Genomic DNA, 17,336 nt, shown 5'->3' with positions numbered 1-17,336 from the left:
TATGTGCTTTGCAGAGTCAAAAAACTGATACTAGCTGATATCTTATTGATTTAATTAAGCTCTTTTTTTCTTGCTCCTAGTATATTAAACCGTGTTGTATATTTTGTCTTCCCATATTGAACGTGAAGGTAAATCTTGTTAAAGTTCTTTGTTATATTAATTGTTTTCATTGCAAGTCAAACCATTTTGTCCACTGCAATGTAGATGTACCGTTGTTAAAAAGGCAAATATGAGGTGGAACATAAAATGCACCATTCAACATATCATTCACAAACAAACAAAAATTAAAGTTATAGTTAAGCTGCAGTATTTTACATATCATCTGCATAAGAAGAACAATAAACTTAATAAAAGATGTTATTCGTCAAGTTGATTGCAGTTTTGCCTGTAGTGACACATTAAGCAAAGCAAAGCTTCCTGCTTTTCAAAAACTCTAAAAAACACAGAAATTAAATTCTTTCACAAAACGTAACTGACACCTTGCACTGCACATACACACCATCCATAACACGTCAACTTCCACTAAAGTGCAAATAATTCTTAAAGAATTGGCAAAGATAACAAAAAATAACTGCCAGTCTTGTTCCTACATTTTATAACTCCACACTGCACATGAGAAACCGTCTTCATACTCATTCAGATTGAAAGTCAGAACACATCAACCACAAAATCTTCTCAGTAAAACAGTTCATTCTTCTTCTTATTAACTCAGTAAATCAATTTGACTGATATTAGGTTTAATATGAGGGAAGAGTCTAAAAAGATCTGGCACAAATGTTTCAGGCCTCGTGACGATATTTCAAGTTAATTTAATAACCGTTCAAATTAAGCTCCTGTTTTGAAAATATTACGTAACTTGAGAAGAAAAATGTCACTGAAACACAGTCAAAGCATTAAGGGAACAACAGTGAACGGATGAAAATACAAGATACTCTCAGAGTACGATAAGCGCATTAAACAGAAAGCATAAAGAGACGTCAGACAGTAATAAATCCACACACGTGTCACCCACATACAGTACGTGTATTTTTCCACAGTCGGTAACTCGCAAAGGAAACAACACTTTATAGAAAACTGAAATACGCCGGCATCAAGGTCAAGAGCCTGAGCCACAGTATCATTGTGATAGGAACCTGTTTGTTGTCTGTGGAACATCAGAAACAAACCCTCTGTCATACTGCTGAATGAAATGATCGAAGCTAAACTACAGGAAATGATTTTAAATCAATCTCTGTGATTATCAATAACAAATATCAAAATGACAATTGTCCCAAAGAATCCGGAGTCAAAAGAGGACAAAGTAATTTTTGGCATTCCTTAGACAGCTTGCAGGTTACAGTCTACAGTCTCATCTCTGAGGAGATAAACATTTGAAAACATCCGTGGTGGTAAAAGCACATCACACAAATATCAGCAGAATGTCAGTCATCATGTCAAAATGTGATTAAACTCAATATTAATCAATGTTCGCCCACTTGAAAGAAGTCAGAACGTCATCCTATAAAACCACTTGTACAAAAGTTCATAAAACGTTTTTAAATATGATGAGCGGACCATGCACTTTGACTTCAAACACAATAGGAACTTATTTCTGCTAATCTTTCATAAACCTTCAATCGTGTATTTCCATATTTTTCTCAAAAAAGTTCATATTCTCTCAGCTTTTACAGAGTTTAAATCATATTTACAGGACTATTTACATCTGTGTCTTCATATTAAATGCTCCGCCTTCAAAAAAGGACGAAAGATCCGAGGCGAACTCTCCCAGGATGAGGTCGCTACTGAACCTGGAAGACATTGATCTTGCTCGTGTTTTTCAGCGTCTGTCGCCGGTTGCAGAACCAAACTCGCACAACCTCTCGGTCGTAGTTCAGCTCTCTCGCAATTTCCGTGATCTCCTGACCCGTCGGCAGGGCGTTCTTGTCAAAGTACGAGTTCAGGACTTCTATCGCCTGTGGTGTGAAACTTGTGCGCCGCTTGCGTTTTTTGGAAGGTTCGCCGCCAACGAACTCCATCAGATTCTGCTGGCCTTTCTGGTTCCAGTGCTCGGCCTCAGCCAGCCACTTCTCCAGCACCGGCTTCAGCTTCTGAGCACTCTTTGGGGTGATGTCCAGCTTTTCAAACCTACAGCGCAAAACAAAGCTCAATGTGAATGAGAACACACTACATGCACTGTATCTCAATTTGATCCCTATGAATTCACATGGATCCGATTGCAGGGCAGTAAATGAGATATTTTAACAATATGTATCTTCGGGCCACTAGGGGTCTCTCAATCAAAACAAGAACAAAAGTTTGATGATGTCACAAAGCAGTGTGGGATCATGGGAGTTGTTGTCCTCTGAATAATCGAGACATATTACGAGGGATCAATCAACAGCGGAAGGAAAAAGTTGTCATGAATGTCTGGACTGACACAGCGAGACAAGTCCTACGAATGCAAACGTTCATGAACGACCATATTGGAATTTTCCCGTTGCTAGTTAAATGGGAAATTCATTTAGCTTTACTAGTCTTATCGACCAATCACCTGTTCACACAGACACATGCATTCACACGCTTATATAAACAGTGTTTTCTCTGCCACAGGCCATTCCCAAAACAATCAGGGGCCATATGACGTTCAGTGTCTTGCCCAAGGGCGCTTCAGGATATGGAGCGGAGTGGACTACTGCCTCGGAGGTGTGGCCCATAAAGAATGAGTTCTTATTTGGACTTGCTGGTGCTCTAGAGTGACATCTAGTGGCAAAATGAATCCTACATATAACTTGTAATGCTTCATTCTTTACCAGATATCAAACATGTCACTGTGTTACAATCGCGACACTAGGCATGACGGCACTAACACAGCAGAGCAGAAGAAAACAGGATGGCTATTTATGTGCATGTAAATGAGGTTAATGCATGTACATATAAAATGCACCGTGTTCACCGCGTCATCAAGAGCAATAAATCAGGTTATTTGTAAATGAGGAACGTGAAGTAATTTACCTGCAAATGGCCGACTGGCTGTAAGCCGGACCTTCAGTTGCGGTCAGAGCCTGCCCTACTTGTGTCTGCGTGAGCCCCAGGGACAGCCGACGGATCTTGAAATTCTTGGCAAACTCGCGAATCTCCTCCAGATTAATGCCCTCCTCGCCGCTGACTACCTGCTGGGGTTCTGCAAGCGTGAAGAGTCGGGTTAAAAATATCAACCCACTTACAACGGATCTATGTTTGGAGGAGAGGAGAAGGAGGTGCACCTACTGCCGACAAGCTGGCCCACTTTCGCTATCTCTCCACAGGTGATGGGGACCGCGGGGGAGAGCGAGGTGGCGGTCTTCAGAACAGACGGCTGCGGGGCGATGACAACTGGAGACTGAGTGACAGTAGTTACCGAAGGCTGGGAGGAAAAGAAATACAGAATATGCTTAGATGTAACCTGTAATTACACAACTGGCAAAATGTGATAACCTCCAGGGAAAAGAGTCCTGCAGTTTGTTGGTTGGTTGGTTTGTATGTTTATTAGTTTTTAAGCAAGATTACACAAAAACTACTGAACCGATTAATCACAAAACTTGGTGGGAGGATGTGATATGGGTCAGGGAAGAAGCCGTAAAATGTTGGTGCAGATCTGGATCAGGGGGCGGATCCAGGAACATTGCAAGAGAGGGTATTTTTCAACATTTCCCCCAATTTCTCAGGGAATAATCAATACATCTTGATATTAAAGGGAACAGATCTATAAGTGTGTGCAATTTGGTGCAGTTTGAACTTCAGGGAACGATGTGTGAGCTCTACTGAGTGCCAATCTAGTTGTTATCTGTTCCAGCTTTAAAGTGTAAATGCAGTTTTTCTGGACTCAACACAAACCTGTGTGTGAGGCTTGGCGAGCGTTGGAGGAGCGGCGGCTTTGGGCAGCGCCGCGGCAGAGGTGACAGCTGTGGCCGGTCCGTTCCCCAACGTGGCAATGATCTGACCCTGGGCGTTGAAAAGCAGCTGCGGGGTGACAGTCTGGAGCTGGAGACCGTGGAGGGGGAGGGAAGTCGCAGCCCCTCCAGCCAGAGAGGCTGCGTTCAGCAACAGCGGGAGGGTTCCTATAACCTGTCAATTTTGTTTGAGTGTTGGAGAAACACACGTATGAATAATTGAACCAAACCCTCTGTGCTGGTTTTCAGTTTGCAGACGTTCAACAAGCTGTCAGTGCGGCGTGTGCGCTTCTGGGAAACGAGAACGTCCTTGGAATAAAAATCACGTCTTTCAAGATTAAACACAGCACTGAACTGTAATGAGCTGCAATAATGGTGAGATTGAGTAATGGAAGAGTTTGAGAGGACAAATCAGTTTTCAAAGTGTCTCTCGCTCCAGTGACTTCAAATAGAATTGCTGATTGATGCTAAACAGAGGCTGGCGTCCTTTATGACTAAAAACAGAAACACAACACATAAACATCTTGATTGTCCTTGGAGATTACTAATCAAAACCTTGTAAGTGAAGCGCACTGCTTGTAAATGACTCGTTCTTATACCTTTCTCATTTTGTTATGAAGACTGTGATGTGCTCCAGGCAATTACAATCTAGCAGTCTCTTATTGTTTTGGGCGAATGACACGAAACTCAAAAGGAAAGGAGATTTTCTTTAAACTATTTAAAGCATCTTCCCTTTAGCTGGCTGCACTTAGAAGAGAAGCTGAGCAGCAGCTGTGAAAGCAGTGTGTTATGTAACCCACCTGTCCCTGGGCATTTGTGATGATCTGGCTCGTGATGCCCGCCATATTGGACAATGCACTGGTGATGATGGGGGTGGAGGTGAGGGAACTGAGGAACTGGGGTTGTCCTCCCAAAGAAGCAGCATTGATCTGAGCACAAAAAAAACATGTGCACGGAGCACAAGAAGATGAAATTAGATTTAACGATGGTGCCAGATGTTGCAGAACAGCTGTCTACAGGTAAATCTCTGCAGTGGCCCTCTTACTATAGCGGGATTGATGTGGAGTCCTGCGGTCTGCAGAGCTGCCACAGATATGTTGGACTGAGCGATGCTGGCCGAGGTTGCCTGGGCGGCCGCCACCTGAGCAGCAGTGATCTGGGCAGTGGTCACCTGGGTCGGATGAGACGTCACCTGCTGCACAGCTGCTTGGAGCGGCTGCATGCAGGCGGCTTGAGGCTGGAACAATGTCTGTGCGTTTGCTTGTAGCTGAGGGTGGATGGAGTTCAGGACGGTCGCAGCTGGAGGGAAATTCAAGGGTATAGAAACTGTTAGTGTTCTGAAATTCTGTTCATTGTGACAAACATTATTTAAAACATTATGACGAGGAGTTTATAGCCACACCCCCGCCTCTGGGAGGCTGTACTCAGTTACTGACGCTTAGCAGGGAACATTTACCTAAATCAAAGTAAAAGTTATGAATCCGTTAGATGGACAGAAATGTTTGTCCCAAATTTCATGATACTCAGACATTTCACTTAAAATGACAGATGTTGACCTGCTGGAGGCGCTAAATAACAAAGAAGGTCATTAGGATCCTTCCTCTGTGAACATCTGTAAAAAATGTCCTGCTGATCCACCCAATAGTTGGTGAGATATTTCCATGTAGAACAAGATGGAAGACCTTGCATTCATGGTTATTTAAAAATATGAATTCTTGTCGAGAGGGGATGTTGTGTGTGTGTGATGTGCTTCTATTGTACTTTCCAAGTCAGCTCGGATTTAGTCAAATCACATTTCCATACAATCTGAACAACAGAGGCCTAATGGGCAGCACACGTGCACGGACAGTTTGGTTGTTTTACCTTGAAGGCCGGCAAAGGGCAGCTTGAGGAGGTTTGCCGCCTGGTTGGCCGCAGTGAGCCCAGGGAGAGCAGCTACGTTGGTGGTGGGCAGGGTGAGAAGAGCCAGGCTCCCCTGGCCACCGAGGGAGCCGGCCATACTCAGGGGGATGAGCAGGGGCTGCCCCAGAGACCCCGTCTGGGCCATCATGCCAGTCATCAACGCGGCCAGACTTTCCTGGGTCAGCACCTGATGTCGTGAAGAGACAGATTGAAACTGAGACAATGAATGATTTTTAAAGGGCAATTACACTGTACACTGATCTTTTATTCTGGTGATTTACAGGAGCAGTTTTATTTAACTAAATAGTACTGATACATTATTCATTACTTTTACACTCAAATCATCCATCTATCTATCTCTGCTGCACTTTTTAATTTCTTCTTCTTTTTGTTTTTACCACTAGAGCAGTAAAACATGCCTGTTTGGAGAGGACAGGTTTTATTGGCCTGCGGTGATGCTGGGTGCAGTTTTCTTTCTGAAACTGTAAAAGTGACCTGCAGTAATTGAGCTGCAGCAAATAAAGATCTACTGCTGAACCCTGAAGCTGCACAAAGAGCTGTTCACCAGTGAAAAGTTGTGGCAAGGATTTCTGCAGCCTCAGGCCGTGTGTTCCAGTGTTTGCAATTAAACTTGAGCCATTTTTTTTTTACATTCAGTGTGCACGAGAGACAACTGCTTAACTCAGTGTCGTCAGTAAATCACCTACAGGAGCCTGTGGGGGACTAAGTGGCATTAATCCCTGTGACATGTGATTAATGGACAAGAAATAATATGTAAACAAGCTCAAATGCATATAGGGTTTTCCCCCTCATCACTTTTCATTTGTATCCCAAACCCTTGTTTAGTTCGGCCTCTGGTTTCAGGTTAACTAAACCAGGTGACAGGATTCTGTCTCTGACTTAAGAAGAACATGGAAAATGTGTAAATTCATAGTCATACCTGTGGACAGCCTTGTAAAGTGATGGGCATGGTGGCCTGTGGCTGCGTCAGGGACAAACTGATGGGAACAGCAGGAGTCAGCGTTTGGACAGCGGGGGTCGGAGCCTCGACAGACACCACCTGCTGCTCACCGAGCACTGCAGGATCAACGACCAGGGTTGGTTCTTAGTGACATTCGAAGTGATTTTCACAGTTTCCAGCAGCATTTCAGAAGTGTGTCGGACACAAAATAGCACTAAGTCATCTGCTATCCATGATTTACCTATTCCCCCACTGCTCTGGGGCGCAGTGGGTCCGTCCTGGGTGTCGCCGCCGCCGCCGCCACCCTCAGCTTGCTCTTCTGTGGCCCGAACCACTCCCTCCACAGTTTTTCCTTTACTCTTAACATTGGTTATTGTCAATGGCAGCGGTGCATCGACCTCCACCTCTAGCACACGGATGGTCTCATGGCCGGACATCACAATGACCTGCGCAGTGATAAGGAAGTGAAGCTAGGGTTGACTAAAATGCAAAACTCCTATTGCAGACAGATGAATATGGGGAAAAAAAACACATATCATTTTGTGGAATGCAATAATGAAAGGCCTAGAGGAGCGGCAGCAAGACAACCTGGGCTGGAGGACAAAGTGCAGAGACACAATGCTGGAAGAGAGAGAGAGAGAGAGAGAGAGAGAGGAGGATGCATACCTGGTTGTCTTTGGCAGGGAATTTCAAAGTGCAGGATTTAAATGGCTGAAAAATGACTTCTGCTGTCAGACAGTGAATGGCTAAGGAGAACAGAGAAGCCGAGCACATGTTAGGAAACAATGACGAAAAAAAAAAAGAGAAAGAAAAACAGGCACGAATGAGAAGAGCATGAGTACATCCAAACAATGACATAAGCATCAGCCAACAAGCTTCTCAAGCAATGTTTTCTTCACGCTCCCCTCATGCATCAGTGAAGAGCATTACTTTTGTTTGCTGACTATGTCCACACACAATGTTACTTCAGAGGAAAAATAAACAATTAATTATTAAGCATGACAGTTTAGAAACCGGTTTCCCTCACGAGCAACGAGCAGCAGTTATTACAAGGCGGTAAAACACAAAAGGTGTGATCTCAATGAGCTGTGCATGTGGAGGTTAATCATTCGGTTATGATGTGGTGTCGACAGATGGGAGGAGGACAGGAGAGAACAGGGGCAAGGAACAGGAGGAGGATGTTCAGGGGTAAACTAAAGGTTCGGCTGCGCTGCGTGTGGCGTCTCTCCGCTCAGACAGCTGAGTGTTACCTGCTCATTCACAGTGAGGGGGGCATCTTTGGCAGGGAGATCCTGGGAGTTCATGGCTCGCTGCTCCACCACCGTCACTGCTGTCCTGGCATCCTGAGCCAACACACAGAGATAAGATAAGAGCAGTGGTTAGCAGTGTTTTCTCTTTCTGCACAGATTAAACAAAAAATACATAACTTTCTAATTAGGAAATACTAAAGATGTTTGTGGTCCAATTTTTTCTATCTGCACAGATAGAAAAAGTTTATTGCACAATTAAATAAGTTGAAACCCTAACTGTATATCTATTTATATATAAATAGATATACATACAGATGATTTGGGTGAATCATTTAACATCAGTAAATAAACTCTTGATAACTTCACCGCCTCCTTCTAATGTGATTTGGAGTAAAAACACACGAAGGTGACTTTGCAACTGTGTCCACACTTTAGGGGGCAAATGCTGGTTAATGCAAAACCCACATGCAGAGAGGGCACAACACTAGGAAGTAAAAAAAACACATTGTAAACACAAGGAACTATTAAAATAAATACAAATATGTTCAATGTAAACTAGTAAAACTGCATCACACTTATAGGATATTGAAGTCACATGGATATAAAATGATTATTCTAGTGTTAAATGAACTGATTGTCGGTCTGACAGCAGCAACTAACAGAATCTCTCCTCCAGACACTTTGTCTGAATCTGTCAACAAACTCTTCATAACTTCACCAGCTTCTTCTAATGTGATTTGGAGTAAAAACACATGAAGGTGACTGTGCAACTGTGTCCACACTTTAGGGGGCAAATGCTGGTTAAAGCAAAACCCACATGCACGGAGGGTTGGGTCATTTTTCTCATGGCTATTTCTGTCCTTGCAGGACCAGACTATTTGGAGGGGCCTGATAAACAGGCCACGGTGTGAAGCTGCAGAGAAACGACATGAGCCCCGCGGATCTCGGGCAGAGATCCGGTTGCAGATTCCTCCCGGATCGAGGAACCACAGTGAAGTTGCTGTGTCTCCTGCTGCTCGGCCCCGTGAGGACCGAGGATCTGTCAGAAACTTCAGCGGCTCTTCCTGGGCTCCCCACCCCCATCCTGCCCGATAAAAGTCTCGCCTCCTCGGCCACTTTTAGGAGCCGAGCACCCACCACCGAGCCCCGGCGACAGAAACCTCCCCGACCCCATGTGTGCAGACACAATATTATGTATTTCCCTCTCTTTATCATAAATATATAAATTATGCTAATTACGAACATTGCATATTAACCCAAACTCATTTCCTCTCGCCGTGTCGCTGCCGCACGCGTGCGGCGCGGGGCTCGAACACGGTCCAGGTTTCATTACGTCCAACTTACCGCGTCTGTGCAGCTTATTCCCCGTGCTTCTCTTACAACCAGCTCCGTGTCACAGTTTGTTTCAGTCTCACATAATTAAAAATTCATCTCAGCTCCCAGACAGGATCTGTGGCTGCGCACAAAAGAGCCATTTGCATTGATAAGGAGGCTCCGGATCCGCTCTCGCTCTTAATATTTAATGACGACGGCCCCTCTGCAGCTCGGCACGCCACCGGGATCCTTCAGGTGTCACAGTTCGATCCCATTCCGCCAGAAAAGTCGCGCAAAATTGCCCGAAAATTGGCCTTTTGCACTACGTCATGAACATAATTTATGCAAGGAGAAAAAAAAGGCTCGCATTGAAAAATGTCTGCCTCGACTTGAGAGGAGCCATGGTTCTCTTAAAGGGGACGTGCCCGAGGAAAAGAGCTGGAGAGAACACAGGATAACATAATATAACATATCATAACATATCATAACACTGCATAATATAACATAGAATAAGATATTATAGCATAACATAACATTATAAAATAGCATATAATAACATATCATATAATAACAGAGGAGCCATGGTTCTCTTAAAGGGGACGTGCCCAAGGAAAAGAGCTGGAGAGAACATATGATAACATAACATATCATAACATATCATAACATATCATAACATAACATTAAAACGCAACATAACATTATAACATAACACATCATAACATTAAATAAGATAACATTCCATTATGTAATATAACATAACATTATATAACATAACATATAATAACATAAAATCATATATATATATCATAAAAGCCTTTATTGAGTCAATTTTACTACGTATCATTCAATGCACTTTTATTTTGCTGAGAAGTAGCTGGGAAAGGTGTATATAATGTACATACTCAGCATTTTCTATTTATTTTGTATTCATTTTATCCATCCATTCTTCATCTATCTATCTATCTATCTATCTATCTATCTATCTATCTATCTATTCTTCATCTATCCATCTACCCACCCACCTATCTATCTATTTTTCATCTATCTATCTATCTATCTATCTATCTATTTTTCATCTATCCATCTACCCACCTATCTATCTATATATCTATCTATCTATCTACCCACCCACCTATCTATCTATTCTTCATCTATCTATCTATCTATCTATCTATCTATCTATCTATCTATCCATCCATCTACCCACCCACCTATCCATCCATTCTTCATCTATCTATCTATCTATCTATCTATCTATCTATCTATCTATCCATCCATCTATCTATCCATCTATCTATCCATCCATCCATCTATCTATCCATCCATCCATTCTTCATCTATCTATCTATCTATCTATCTATCTATCTATCTATCTATCTATCTATCCATCCATCTATCCATCTATCTATTCTTCATCTATCTATCTCCTCACTCCTCCGCTGCCCCTCCCGTGCCTGCCTGTGGGGGGCGCGCGAGAGACCGCGCGAGTCCGGCTGCGTGCTTTCCGACCAAAAAACCCGGAGCGCGCACGGAGAGCGAGTGACGTCAGCACTTCCACAACAACAAGAAGCTGAAAAACAAGGAAGTGGAGGAATCGCGAAGCAGCAGCAAATCTGTTCTAAAGGCCGCGACTCGATACGCAGAGTGTCCCCGTGTTGAAAGCCGACATCTCCCGCAGCCGCCGCACCGCTCCGCCGCCATGAACAACAAAGGTATTTGTCCGGACTCCGCGCGGCCGAGGCTCCGCACGACGCCGACGGCACAAAGCGGCGATGAGGAGCCGTAATGGCCACAGATGAAGGAGGCTCAGCGGCTCGACTGCACGTTCGGCCGCGGACATGGCGAACCGCCGCGTTCCGCTCGACGCCGAGAGCATCCGCGTTCGGCTCGGCCGCCTAGTTTATCTCCGCCGAGCACCGCTGCACACGGCGAACATCTGGATCCGCTGTCACCGCACATTCCCGCAGCTTTAATGGCCGAGGCTCATATTATCTGTTAGCTTAGCATTAGCACACACACACACTGGAGGTTTAAAGGCAGAGATGATGCCTCCTCTTGTTTTGTAAGACGGAAGCATGGGAATGTAAATGTGCGAATATACACGGATATCAGCGGATACGTCATTTCTTCCGCTACTTGCTATTTGGTTGATCGCAAATTTGTGTCCGAGGGAAATGAGTCTTTTTGAATTTTGATCTTTTTCAGGATTTTTCAACAAAATGGCTAAATGATCCAAACGAATGGGAATAATAAATCTGAATCTGAATCCGGTATTGTTTACTCAAAAAGCGTAAAAAAAATTGTATTTTCTTCCATTTAAATGCATTTTGATTTAGTCGTTGTTTGCTCAAGAGCAGGCTGTAAAAAATGAGAGTAAATCATGTGTAAAAGCATAAAGATCAACACTTCAAACATCAAAATCCAGCTGAGCTAATTAGTTCATGAATCTATTGGCCGAATTGATCAGCAGCTAATTTTACACGTTTTTGTTTTAATGCAGAAATACCCAAAGTTCCTTAATCCCATGTTGAGGCCTTAAAGACTCTTATTGTTCAAAGAGAAGACAAAGGAACCAGAATATATACATATATCTATAGATATATATAGATACATGTATATATCCTGGTTATATAATGTGCACAATTATCAGAATAGTTCATTTGAGCTTAGGTTTTATCAGGACTGGACACATGGAGCAATACAATATCAGTAATTATCGCAGTATAGCTTTTATCAACAGCAACATGATCCACGTTCAGTATATATCTCGGTACAATGTTTATGAATTGTATAAGCACAGTGAGGAGGTATAATAAATAACTGATCTACCTCAGATGCATCAAATGTTCGTCGTTCTCTCTAAAACCACAACTTTCCCTCAGGAGCAAAAATCTGTCCTTAAACTTTAAAAAGAAATAACGATGAGACATTTATCGTGATAATTAGCGATACGGACATATACATTTTTTTATCTCTATGTAATGTTTGGCCACATCGTCCCACCAACCCGACATTTTGATGCAGTTTTGACATGTAAAACGTATTAATGGTCACCCAAGAAAGGAAAAACTCTCCCGGCCTCGATAATAAATATAACCCGAACTTACACTAGTTTAAAAAAGACCAGATGATAATGATTTGCTCTAAAGTAAAGTCTTGTTTTGCAGGTTCCTATCCACAGCAGGCAGTGTATCCTCAGCAGAGCACTGCCCCTGTATACCCTCCTGCTATGCAAATGTCCCCTCAGGCACCTCCCTACACAGACACACCACCTGCATATTCTGAGGTAACAATCACATTATATTATGTAATAATCCCAGTAACCGCTGTAAACCGTTTTAAAACCTGTCCGTCCATCTCTGTCTCTGCAGATATACCAGCCCAGATATGTGCTTCCACCTCAGGTGCCTGGTCAGATGCCTCAGATGTCCTCTCACTACCCTGGTGCTCAGGTGTTTATGCCCATGCAGCCACCGATGGCTGTTGGGCCAGTGGGTCAGAATGTCCCCATGGCTTACTATCCCATGGGAGCTATGTACCCCCATGGTTCAACAGTGATGGTGGAAGGTGGTTTTGACGCTGGTGCTCGCTTCACAACAGGCAGCAACGTTTCCATCCCAGTGAGTATCCACCTAATTAGCTAATATCTAATAATTCCAGAAATCCCTCTGTCTGTCTGTCTGTCTGTCTGTCTGTCTGTCTGTCTGTCTGTCTGTCTGTGGCTCGCACATCTCGAGAACCGTTGATCTTACCGGCTGCACACTTGGCCTGTGTTTTTCAAAGGGTCCAAGGAAGTGCAGCGTCAGACTAGGTGCAATTTGGACACACGATACATTTAATATTAATAAACTTTGAATTTACAAGTGACCGCCGCTGTGTAGCTGTGGCAACTGGGACTGATTAGCAACGGTGGCTGGAACTCTTAGACATAGTTCAGTGATGACAATGGTCATTTCTGCGTACGGAGTCGAGCTTCACTAGACTCTGAATAAACAGATGAACAGCTCTTTGTGCAGCAGCAGGTCTTTACTTGCTTCGGCACAATAACTGCAGGTCAGACAGAAATCTTCAACCAGCATCACCAGGCCAAGCAAACAGAACAGGCACCGCACTCGTGATTTTAAAGGAGCCACATCATTTGCAGATGGGTGGAGATGTAGTGTCATCTCATCCTTCATCTATTGTATTATCTGTGCTTGTTTCTCCTCTCCCCCAGCCCCCACCTCCTGGACATCCCCCCAATGCAGCTCAGCTGGCTGCCATGCAGGGTGCCAATGTTGTAATGTCACAGCGCAAGAGTAACTTCTTCCTGGGTGGATCCAATGGAGGTTATACCATCTGGTAACAGCAACTTCTCAACTCCTCCATCATGCCTAAACCGTGTCCCTCGTCCCAAACTGATGCCCCAGTTTTACCCACATCCCATACGCCTCCCTCTTCAGGCTGCTTGGCCATGCCACAATACTGATATCACCTAATGGAATGTAATATTTTAGAGCCCTTGTGAAAGGTACAGTACTCCACTTGTGACATAGAGATGAAAAGATAAATGCCACCGCCTGGAGTGATTAGATAAAAAAAATGTAAATGTTGTAGAATTCATGCCACAATTCTTTATTGGCTTAATCCAGGCTGAATTTCCAGGCGTTCGTTGAATAGACCTGGTCTCCTTTGATCAAATGGATCACAAATTAAAATGAATATGTACTTGTATACCTGTAAAGCTACGTAAATGAAATGTTGAAATATCAGCCCTGCATTATTTAGTTTAGCTGCTTTATGGTGAAAGTGAAACGCAGTTACAAAGTTGCAGTTGAAGCGCAAAAAAAAAGAAATCTCCACATGTCTTTTTTGAATACTTTTAGTGTAGTTAAATTAATAGATGTGTAAAAGTTCCATGTAAATACCAGTATAACCATGATCAAGAGAAATGACATCTCGACAAAAAAAAAAAAATCTGCATCTTGGGTGCTTTTAGTTAGAATTGTCTTGTCTTTTGCACAGTATCTAAAATACCACAGCCAATCTGTTGCACAGTGAACTGCCCATCTGACAGATTGTTACATTTCAATCACGTGTAAATTAAATTGATTGACCTCAGCAAATAATTCCAGAAAAAGATTCCATGTAACATCCAAAGTGAATTACTGTACCTTGTTGGGCAACTTGTAGATGAACATAGTCAAGTGCCAAAGAGCACTGGGGATAGCCCTAATTTAAAGCAAATTAACTTCAGTAAACTTAAAGGAAAGAAATTTAAAGTAAATCCAAATAGTAAGTTGAACGGGAAGGGGTGGTTGGTGTAACATTTTAGCTTTGTTTTGTGTCCTGTTTCTATTTCACAGTCGGATACCCAGAGTTTATACACTAAATGTTTATTGTGCCGGTTTGGAGACCTACCCTCCCTCTTGTTTCTCCTCCACGAAGTATAATTTGGTGTCATTAATAAACTTTTCCACCGTAGAACAACGTCACCTTTGTGATAGCATTTGTTTCTAGTCGACATTTTCCAAGGTTGAGGAGACTTAAATATTTCCGTGTTTTGCGTTTCTTCCGTCATGACTTTTCCACGTTCGAGTGATTTTACATGAGTAGTTAGGGTTTAAAAGGATCATTGGTAGAACCAATGAGCTGGTTGTACCAAAGATTTGGTCGACGATGCACTTAATGTTTGGTTGTGACTTGGAAAAATGTCGCAATTTAAAAGCAAACATATCATTGAATAAGCAGTGAGGAGATTGTTGGCACCTAGAACCTTCAGTCGTCACGCGACTGCGATCGTTAGTGTGTTAATGTCACGTTATGTACTTTTGCACCTTTTGCTGTGTATAAATTTGATTAAATACTTTTTACCTGAGATGCACTGCTAAGCAAATCTGAGAGGTTGCAGACAAGGAGCTACTCTCGTCTTTTTTTGAATTCCTGGTTTCATGTCCTTTTTAAAAAAGCTGTGAGATTTTCCAAACATGCATTTTTAAAATGCTTTTCCTTCAAGTCTATTCCATTTTTTTTTCTTGAAGTAATGTCGAGACGTGTCGTGTTGTTCAGTAGATTGAAAGTGTATGCGAACCGTTTTTGCGACAAGGCTATGTCCCTGTCGGCATAAATCATTCCCAAGACATTTTTGTGCTGCTAATTGAAAAACCTTCTTTAGAATATTTACATATAAAACTTTAAATATATGGAATTAGCTCAGTCTGTATGGATACCATCAACTGATGTTTGTAGATATTCATTTCGATGTCTGGTAGTGTCAATGTGTCACTGGGTATCCGACATACCGTATCAAGTTTTAACAGCTGTGGCCTCCAGTAACACAAACACTGTTGCTGTCGACCAACATTTAGCGATTTCAGTGTAACTGAAGTCAGCGCGACCAGCTGTCTTAAAAAAAAAAAAAAAAAAAACCCCTCTTCATTCATCCACTGACCCTCGTCGGATGAACGTCCTGTCTGGGCAGCCCACACACAAAGCTGCTGCATCATATGTGACCGACGTGTCACTCAAAGTGTTTCAAAAACTGGCTCCGGGTGTATGAATTCTCACTCCTGCTGTTGTTTCACACACAGCTCTGTTGAGGGGGAGGCCACAGCTTTCAAAACTTCACAAACAAAAACATGATTCAAACAAATGTTTTCTCGTTTTCCATCTCTGCTCTGATTGTTTGTTAAGCAGCATAATGGTGGCTTTGTCCCAGCAATATGAAGTACTGTAAAACTACAGCTGACCAGTCGATGCTATGCCAACCACAGCCAGCAAATGGATCACTCTCTGTTGAAGGATTATGGACATTTATAGTTCAGGGATTCTCTTGACAATATTTTGTAAAAATAGATGTATGTACTAAAGTGATGTGATGGACTTTGGTACACATTCTATCTTTTAAGATTACTAAAGGAGATGAGTGTCACTACAGTTTGCTGAGACATGTCAAAGATGGAATACTTTGAAAAAAAAAAAAAGAACTTAGGTGCACTTAACTTTTTTATACTAAACTTAAAATTTAAAATGTAAGTTTAGAATAAAGGTTATTTTGGAAATTTGAAATGTTGTACGTTTGTCATTTCATTTTATCCTCATGTATTTTAAAGGAACAGTTATTTGTGATTTAGGTTGTATAGTTGTGGCCTGGCGGCGTCTCATGTAATTTCTAGTTTAATCCATTTATTTGATTGACGACTGAAGGTTTTAGTCAGAAATAATGATCAACCACTTGAGTTTCAGTCACAGCTTATCGTCACTTTTATATAAAAAAAAGGGTACAAGTCAAAAACAGATCTGTATTTACGGTAAAATCATCAACAGAACACTGACATGATAAATCTCATCTTTTAAGACCATCATTCATTTCTTTGGGCACCAGCAGATTTTGATTCATATGTGCTGTATTTCTTTCAAGCTGTGGTTGTCTTCTGAAAACATTAAACTGAGCTGTCTTTTATTTTATCACCGAATCAGCTCTCAAACATGGCGTCAACAAAGACTAGTGGGATTTTGTGTTGGGCTTTTGTATGAGATTACAACAGATAAATCATTGTACGTGCTTGATGTTGTCATTTGAATTCTTCAGGGAATCGTTCGTTGATTCAACGACAGATCTTTTGCAGCCGTGCTGATGAGTACGACATTATTCTAAAAAACATGGACTGAAGGCCGACACGCTGGATGATGACACTAGTCCGAAGACAAGTTTTATTGCCTTCCAATATTTATCTCAAACAGGGAAGCCACAAGTAACAGTCTGGAAAAGAATTATACAAAAGACAGGCAGGTAAAACATGCAACAAATAAAGTTTGCCATCCTTTTACTCACATAAGGACATTGTTTTCGACTTTAGCTTATAAAAGAGCTGCATAGGAAAAAAAACTAGCATTTTAAAAGCAAATCAATATAAAAGGTAACGACCCTCGAAGGCACCAGAATATTTTCTTCTTGTACGTTTGTGTGGTAAAAAGCAGTGTAACAGAATAAAACAACACAAAAGGGGCTGAGCAGTAAAA

General features: G+C 42.2%; 2 protein-coding genes across 3 annotated transcripts; one reads left to right on the top strand and one right to left on the bottom strand.

Moving 5' to 3' along the window:
* Window positions 1-801: 801 nt before the first annotated feature.
* Window positions 802-9,743, bottom strand: pou6f1 (POU class 6 homeobox 1). 2 transcript variants are annotated; one of them, XM_034589469.1, is made up of 12 exons: window positions 9,366-9,743; window positions 8,022-8,114; window positions 7,438-7,517; window positions 7,013-7,217; window positions 6,751-6,887; window positions 5,772-5,997; window positions 4,954-5,207; window positions 4,709-4,837; window positions 3,853-4,083; window positions 3,247-3,382; window positions 2,992-3,160; window positions 802-2,124 (listed from the first exon to the last, which is right to left on the bottom strand). In XM_034589469.1, the coding sequence occupies exons 4-12, from the start codon at window positions 7,206-7,208 to the stop codon at window positions 1,779-1,781; spliced, it is 1,824 nt and encodes a 607-aa protein (XP_034445360.1). In that variant the 5' UTR covers window positions 7,209-7,217; window positions 7,438-7,517; window positions 8,022-8,114; window positions 9,366-9,743; the 3' UTR covers window positions 802-1,778. The 2 variants fall into 2 exon arrangements, with proteins under 2 accessions (XP_034445360.1, XP_034445358.1); XM_034589467.1 differs by lacking the exon at window positions 7,438-7,517.
* A 1,111-nt stretch (window positions 9,744-10,854) lies between these two features.
* On the top strand, window positions 10,855-16,878 carry dazap2 (DAZ associated protein 2). Its single transcript, XM_034589472.1, has 4 exons — window positions 10,855-11,047; window positions 12,503-12,621; window positions 12,707-12,955; window positions 13,552-16,878. Exons 1-4 carry the CDS (start codon window positions 11,035-11,037, stop codon window positions 13,678-13,680), a joined length of 510 nt encoding a protein of 169 aa, XP_034445363.1. The 5' UTR covers window positions 10,855-11,034; the 3' UTR covers window positions 13,681-16,878.
* The last annotated feature ends 458 nt before the right edge of the window (window positions 16,879-17,336 follow it).

The sequence above is a fragment of the Hippoglossus hippoglossus genome, chromosome 7, assembly GCF_009819705.1.
Source record: "Hippoglossus hippoglossus isolate fHipHip1 chromosome 7, fHipHip1.pri, whole genome shotgun sequence".
Lineage (NCBI taxonomy): Eukaryota > Metazoa > Chordata > Actinopteri > Pleuronectiformes > Pleuronectidae > Hippoglossus > Hippoglossus hippoglossus.
Note: the sequence above shows the minus strand (reverse complement) of the source record. Positions and strands in the feature narration are given on the sequence as shown.

What these genes read in the sequence shown, in the direction of transcription:
- pou6f1 (XM_034589467.1), bottom strand. Translation starts at nt 8,075, where the DNA reads ATGAACTCCCAGGATCTCCCTGCCAAAGATGCCCCCCTCACTGTGAAT. An exon ending in TCCACATCAATCCCGCTATA is followed by an intron (nt 4,838 to 4,953) that starts GTAAGAGGGCCA and finishes TTTTGTGCTCAG; the next exon opens with ATCAATGCTGCTTCTTTGGG. An exon ending in TCGCCAAGCCTCACACACAG is followed by an intron (nt 3,383 to 3,852) that starts GTTTGTGTTGAG and finishes TTTTCCTCCCAG; the next exon opens with CCTTCGGTAACTACTGTCAC.
- dazap2 (XM_034589472.1), top strand. An exon ending in CACCACCTGCATATTCTGAG is followed by an intron (nt 12,622 to 12,706) that starts GTAACAATCACA and finishes CTGTCTCTGCAG; the next exon opens with ATATACCAGCCCAGATATGT. An exon ending in GCAGCAACGTTTCCATCCCA is followed by an intron (nt 12,956 to 13,551) that starts GTGAGTATCCAC and finishes CCTCTCCCCCAG; the next exon opens with CCCCCACCTCCTGGACATCC.